This window comes from Tupaia chinensis, unplaced genomic scaffold (assembly GCF_000334495.1).
Source record: "Tupaia chinensis unplaced genomic scaffold, TupChi_1.0 Scaffold143646_1, whole genome shotgun sequence".
Taxonomy (NCBI): domain Eukaryota; kingdom Metazoa; phylum Chordata; class Mammalia; order Scandentia; family Tupaiidae; genus Tupaia; species Tupaia belangeri.
In genome coordinates this window covers 543,943-550,976 of record NW_006203494.1, presented here as the reverse complement: position 1 = coordinate 550,976, position 7,034 = coordinate 543,943, and the positions used below count along the sequence as shown (strand labels likewise).

At 55.0% G+C, this 7,034-nt stretch overlaps 1 protein-coding gene across 4 annotated transcripts in view; it reads right to left on the bottom strand.

The window, feature by feature from the left end:
- Positions 1-7,034, bottom strand: part of PHACTR4 (phosphatase and actin regulator 4) — a 38,635-nt gene that overhangs the window by 25,869 nt on the left and 5,732 nt on the right. For all 4 annotated transcript variants that reach the window (XR_003547202.1, XM_027766728.1, XM_027766729.1 and 1 more), the window contains 2 exons: positions 6,464-6,628; positions 4,939-5,319 (listed from right to left, as the gene is read on the bottom strand). Coding sequence is in view for 3 of the 4 variants with exons in the window: in XM_027766728.1 (XP_027622529.1) it covers positions 4,939-5,319; positions 6,464-6,628 (546 nt within the window). In the remaining variant the exon portion in view is untranslated. The remainder of the gene's footprint in view (positions 1-4,938; positions 5,320-6,463; positions 6,629-7,034) is intronic.

The window sequence follows — 7,034 nt, the reverse complement described above, 5'->3', positions numbered from 1 at the left end:
CTGCGGCTGCTCACTGCGTGGGACAGCTCGGCTGGAAAGAGGGCAACAGCTCCACTTAACACGGCTTCTCAGTACCCCGGGGCGGCCCTGGCTGCACAATCAGAGCCAAGCTCAGGCTCAGTCTTTCAAACCAATCTATAAATTTCCAGCTTTGCTGTCCCTACACCGCTCATCCCGGAACAAACCTAGACGCTTCGAGAACGGCTTAAAGAGCAGGTGGAGGTTCGGGAAGACAGGCTTCCTACACGCTGCTCTAACGGCACTCCACGATTTTCTACCTTGGTCCGGGCGTGGAGGAGATGGGTGTGGACAGAGACAGTAGAGGCCGCTAAGGAGCTCTTTTGTGCCCCAGTACCCCCTCAGGAAACGCCAATACACAGACGGAGTGGAGCCCCGCTCTACGGGCACCGCCACCCCACCTGGATAAATACTGGTACCCAGGACCAGCAGGTGGCGTGGTGGCTAAGGTACTAGATTCTCACATGGCTGAATACGGTTCGAGTCCTGGACCCAGCAGCAGCACACACGAGTGACTCCCCCCTCTTCATCTCTTTGGGGAGCACATACACCCTATAACAAAACCCTAAAAAATGTTTCTGGTACAGATCTCCGCTGAGCACTACGAAAGTACCGATAACAACAGCTTGGGTTCTAGCAGCAAACGCAAGGCCTGAGAAGAAACCCAAGTGCTTTTCTGCCCTGGCTGGCAGTCTCCCTGCGCTGCAAGCTGGGTGGCTCGCCCTCAACTGTACTGCAAGCCGGTGGGTTGGGGTCCCCAGTTGGCAAGCCATTACAGGGCCTCGGGACCCTGATGTCAGGGCCATGAGCATCTGCCCCACTGTCCTCTTTGTTCCAGCCTCCTGGGTCTGCCTGTGGAAGGCCGAGCACCCTGGGTGGCCTGCAGGGCCAAGGGGCTGCACACAGCCCTGCTCCACGTGGGCCAGTATGTCTGTGTGAGGGGCATACTCATTCTGTCCCCAACACAGCTCACCGCCAGTTCCCCAGAGCCTACCGCGACTCAGCAAAGTCCCTTCAAAGGACTCTAAACACCAAACTGGAAGGATGCAACACCACAAGGAGGGGATCGCCACGCTGGGCAGGAGGGGATTGTCACGGCGGGCAGGAGGGGATTGTCACGGCGGGCAGGAGGGAATTGCTGAACAGTCTCTCAATTGCTACTCAAATCCTTTATTTTGGTCCCAACTACTGTTCTCAAGTAGACCCCCAAGATTCCCTGAAATAAGGTATCATGTGCCCTGCCCCCATTCCAGTGGGCACCCTGGAGACACCAGTGAGGACGCTGTGCCCCAGGAGGCCCTGAGTGCAGAGGCGGCAGCACCAGCAGGGACTGTGGGGAGGCCAACACACAAGCAGGGCTGCCCTGCGGGACTGCGAGCAGAGCCTGGGCCCGAGTCCCACTGCTTTCCTGAAGGCGGCAGGGGCTTCTCCAGCTACTCATCTCCGGCCAGTCCCCAAGTGCTGACTTCTGCAAGGGCAAAGCAGCGACCTGTGACCTTGGCGGATGCACGTTCCCAAGACGACGGCCAGTGGGCCGTGAGGGCTGGCCGAGGGCTGGGAGCAGTGATGTCCAAGCTCCTGGGCCCCTCAGCCATCTGGCTGGGGCGGCATGTCCCGAGCCTATCACTCACTGTCAGGCCGCGTTCCCGAACTTCTGGATTTCAAGGCACCAGTAAAAACACTCGACTGACCTTGGGATGTCACTTTTCAGCATTTCCAGCTCGGCTTGATATTGAGCAAAGGGCAACTGACCAGCCTAAGGAGCTGTGAGAGACATGCACTTCAGCCCCAAGACTGGCAAGGCCGTTTGGGAAGGAGGACAGCCTTTAAGCCGAGTCTGCCTAACTGTAACCAGAGGCCTGAGCAGTCCGCTCCCGCTAGGCGAGGCACGGTGCAGGCAGGGCCCGAGCTGTCCCATCGCTAGCCTGCTGCTCTAGGCCTACAGTCTTGCCCAGGACACTGGCCGTCGTCCTGTCTCCGTCACCTCGACCTGAGCAGGTGAGATGGCAGAGCCTCCATGTGAGGCCCCTGTCCCAGCAGCACCAAGGCATAGGGACCCTCTGGCCTGTAAGCTCTCAGGCATGTCCCAGACGTCACCGCCACACTCAGAAACTCGGGGCAGGGCCCACGTCTTCAGCATGAGGATATCTTCTAAGTGACCCCAGGAAGAACACCAAACCGAGGAGGTGAGAACGCCAAGGCAGAGGTGGAGTCTGTTCCCGAGGGGGAGGCCTGCACGCAGTTCCCGCTTCACTACTCACGGTCTTTGTTCGAGGCATGGCGTCTTCCTGTCCCAGGGCCCTGAACACACCCGCGGCAGAGTGGGTCTCCAGAGGCACAGCATAGTTTTGGAAGCAAGTATGGAGCTTCCCAGAGTAAGTCAGCAGGATCTGCCCACCCAGGGGTGTGGCAGCGTGCCCCACGCTCCCCCAGCTGCTCCAACCTGTCCCACTCCTGGAAAGGTCTGAGCTGTTCTTCAAGGCTGTGGCCACTCCACCCGACCAAGTGACATCAGCTGCTTACTGAGCCTGGCCTTCACGCACCGCCCACCACCACCTTTCAGAACTACCCAGGTGCCATTTCTCCTGGGAACTACACACTCACGAGCTCTGAAACACTCATGAACCTTCCCGCCTTCCTTTTCTTAAAAATTTCTCTAAGGAGGTGTGCATTTATGTGAGAAAAAGAGACCTAAGTAGGTCTTTGGATGGGTGTAAAAAATTCCCTAAGCAATACATTAAAATTCACTGTTTACTGGGATCAGCAAATGGTCTAATGGTTATGTCGCTGGACTCTCATGTAGTGGACCACGGTTTGAGTCTTAGACCTGGCAGCTTAAAATTTATGCTGGTTGAGTGTGCATGCATGTGTGCCCAAAATCCCATTGGAAGGCGGCATGGCCATCCACTCTGGGGGGTGATTTCTCACTCTGTCTCTCTGATAAGCACATGTGCCCACGAGCAAAGTCCTTTCTACAGAAAAGAAAAGAAAAGTACTATTCACCGTCCCTGCTCTAACACCATTTGCTTTAACATAGAACAGCATTTTTTAAAATATTGCCGGAGGGCAATAAAATAAAATATTGCACCGGGCATGAGTTTAAGCCACTGGGTCCAGGACTCGAACCGCAGTCGATTATGTGGGAGTCCAGCGACATAGCCATTACACTAACTGCTGGTCCTCCAAAAAAATTATTAAAAAAAAAAAGAAAGTGAGAAGGCACCCCTGTGGGGCACGGCCACGCCACAGTCCCATCTCCATCGCTGTGGCCTCGAGTCCTGGGCACACACCCATGCAGGTAGGACGTGAACTGTGCCGTCGGCCACGTGGGAGCTGGCTGCTTTGACCACCATGCCACAGGCTGGCCCAAAGCAGCACTCTCCCCTTTCCTTGTCTTTGCTGTAGAGTGCACGCGCTCACCAGAGAGACAGAGAAAGACAGAAGAGCCCCCCAAAAGGGGATAGCAACGCTGAAATGCCTTGTCCTCCTTCTCTCGGGTCTTCGGGCACGCGTGCAAACACACCTGGCATGAGTCCAAGCCACCGGGTCCAGGACTTGCCCTTGGAGTCAGCCATGTGGGATCCAGTGCCTCACCCACACTGTCTGCTGGCATGTCGCATTTGTTTTAAGGACTTACTTATTTAATTCTATTTGTCATCATCATTACTATAGTTACTTCTAATTTGACCAGAAAGAGAGAGAGGGAGAGAGAAAGGAAAACCGAGAAAGCAAGCCGCCTAGTGTGGACCTGAACCGTGGTCAGCTAAGTGGGAGTCCAGCGCCCCTAACTACCACATTACCTGTCGGCCCGCATCATTCTTCACTCTTACAAGATAAAATATGATTTTCCTTCTTTCTTTTTACAAATGCCATCTCTACTCATTTGGGATCTATTCAGATCATCTATTTCTTTCTTTCTTTTTTTTTTTAGAGGTTTTCGCTATAGGGCGCGTGCGCTCGCCAGACAGACAGAGAGACAGAGAGACAGAAAGCGAGAAATCGCCCCCCAGGGGGGATGGTCACGCTGCAATCCCTTCTCCTCCATTCTCCTCTCGGGATCTTGGGCACGCACGCACACACGCCAAGTGTGAGTTTTAAGCCACCGGGTCCAGGACGCGAACCGTGGTCGACTACGTGGGAGTCCAGCGACATAGCCATTACGCTAACTGCTGGTTCCCATAGATCATCTATTTCTTTTTGAGTCAGCTTTGGTGGTTGCTATCTTTCTAGTAATGTTTCCATTCACTTTTTTTTTTTTTTTAAATTAAGGGTTTTGCCATAGGGTGTGGGCACTCACCAGCCAGAGACCAAGAGGAGGAAAATGAAAAATCACCCATCCACTCCTGCCCCGGGGACAGCCACATTGCAGTCCCTTCTCTATTCTCTCAGGAATTTTGGCGCGTGTGCGGACACACACACACACACACACACACACACACACACACACACCACGGGCCTGGTGTAATTTTCATGGTCGACCATGTGAGAATCCAGTGCCTTTAACCACCACTCCACCTGCCGGCCCCAATAAAACGTAATTTTATCAGAATAAGCTAAATAATACCTTCTGTAGTTCCCCAAAAGGTGCCACTCCAGACACTGACTCACCAGTTACACCATCGTACACTTATCTTCACCGACTGACTCGCCTTTTTTTAAAAAGTACTTATTTATTTAATTTTATTTTACTTATTACTTTTTTTTAAGTTTGTTATAGGGCACGTGTGCTCGCCAGAGGAAGAGAGAGAGAGAGAAACTGAAAAAACAACTCCCTAGGTCCAGGATTTGAACCATGGCCAGCCATGTGCTGGCCACAGCTGCTTCCTCCGTAAGCCTGTCTCTATTCTGAGGATGTGCAAAGGGACAGCGCTGGGAAACTGTCACAGACCACGACTGGACCCCAACGCCGGGGGCACTTACCAACCATGGGGTTGCTGCTCCTGGGAGCCGGCTTAGGGGGCGGCACGGGGGGCTGCTTGGCAGGAACTGTGCGAGGGAGGCTCGGGGTCATGGTAGTGTTCGTGCTGTCGGGCACAGCAGGCAGCGTCCTGGGGGCCGGGGAAGGGCTGACAACGGCCTCTGCAGTCTTTGCTGGGTTTGTGGAGGCAGCGGGGGCCGTGGTGGAGGCGGGGGGAGTGGGAGAGGTGCGCCTCGCCGTGCTGAAGGAAATGGCACCCTCTGTCTGCCCTTCACTTGTGACATGAGAGGAGGACAGAGGCCTCCTGGGGGGAAGTAGAGGCTGTTTGGGCATGCCCTGAGGGGCAGACTCTGCTTCCCAGCCAGGTTGGCCTCCAGTCGGACCTGCAAGACAGATGCCATTGAAGGGGGGAGAGACCAGCCCGAGAGGCCGAGGCTCTGACACCCTGCGGCCTTATGGCCGACTTCATGCCTATTCGTCCACGGACTAGGTCAGTGAGGCTGCAGTTCTTGACGTATCCCGTCTCAGCACACTTAAGGAATGTCAGTGAATGAAGCTCACTGACAAACTGCTAAGAGGAATGTCATTCCCTCTAGATTTAAAAGAAAATATTTATTTAGTTCTATTTGTTGTTATTATTTCTTTAATTTGACCAGAGAGAGAAAGGGAAAGGAAGAATGTGAGCTGCTAGGTCCAGGATTCGAACCATGGTTGGCCACATGGGAATCCAGCATCTTTAACCTCCACGCCGCCTGCTGGCCCCTCTCTCTGAATTATTTTATTTTTTTTTGGAGAGGTTTTTGCTATAGGGCACATGCACTCACCAGAAAGACAGAGAGACAGAGAGACAGAAAGTGTAAAATCACCCCCCAGGGGGGATGGTCACACCACAATCCCTTCTCCTCCATTCTCCTCCTGGGATCTTGGGCACGCACGCATGCACACGTGCCGTGCGTGAGTTTAAGCCACCGGGTCCAGGACTCGAACCACGATCCACAACATGGGAATCCAGCGACATAGCCATTACGCCAACTGCTGGTCCCCCTCCCTCTGGATTTTTTAAGAACTTCGTTACTTTGGATCAGCAGGCGGTGTGGTGGTTATGGCACTGGACACTTCCACATGGCCGAGTGCGGTTCTGGTCTCAGACCTGGTGGCTTGCTTTCTCACTTTCCCTCTCTCTGTGTGCCTGTCTTTCTCTGGTCAAATGAAAATGACTGAATTAATAAATAAAATGAAATAAATAATTATTTGTTAAAACTTTAGTTACTTCTTCCAAGAGAAAGAGACAGAGAGAGTTGAGAGGGAGAGTGAGCGAGAAAGACAGGCTCACCAGCCTGGGCCCTGGCCCATGGGGAAGACCGCCTCGGGGCAGAGACCAGGCCCTCCCTGCGGGCCCCAGTCTCACAGGGTGGCAGGTACCATCTCGCCTTTGCCAGCCCAGCTACCTCCCACATTCGGCGAGCTCCTGAGGCACATGAGACTGCTCAACCCCTGGCTCTCCGACTCGAAGCTCCAGTTTCTCACCCAGGTGCTTTTTCAGGCCCTCCTCTGGGGTGGGCTTCCGAACACTCGCCAGCCCTGCTGGCTCGTCCTGGACTGGGCTAGGCGGCCTGGCACTGCCGACAGGGATGGTGTGGCCATTCTTCACCATGGTGTGGCGCGGCTTCCCTGGTTCCTCCTCGCCTGCAGCTGCAGCCAGGAGGGAAGAGCGAGGGACAGACCTGGTCAGGCAGGGAGGGCTGGGGTGACCGTCTGTCCCCGCTCCTCCTGCTCTAGTTACAGCCGGACAGCCTTTCTCCACACACTCGGAACTGCTGACTGCCACACGTGCTAAGTGCTGCAGAGGGGCCAGACGGAGTCCCCGCTTCAGGTGTCACCACGCCGAAGGCCAAGAGCGACAGGCAGTGAGGCGGTGTGCGAGGTACCGAGAAGCAGGGGCTCCCTGGGGGGCCGCCCTCCCAGCTAAAGAGGAGGAGGAGCACGCACAAGGGTGAAGGCGTTCGGCAGCCGGCAGTCGGCCCAGCTGACCTGACGGGACACGGGAGAAGCAGCCGTGCGGGGACCTGGAGAGGCTAGAAGGGGAAGGGGGGCCCGG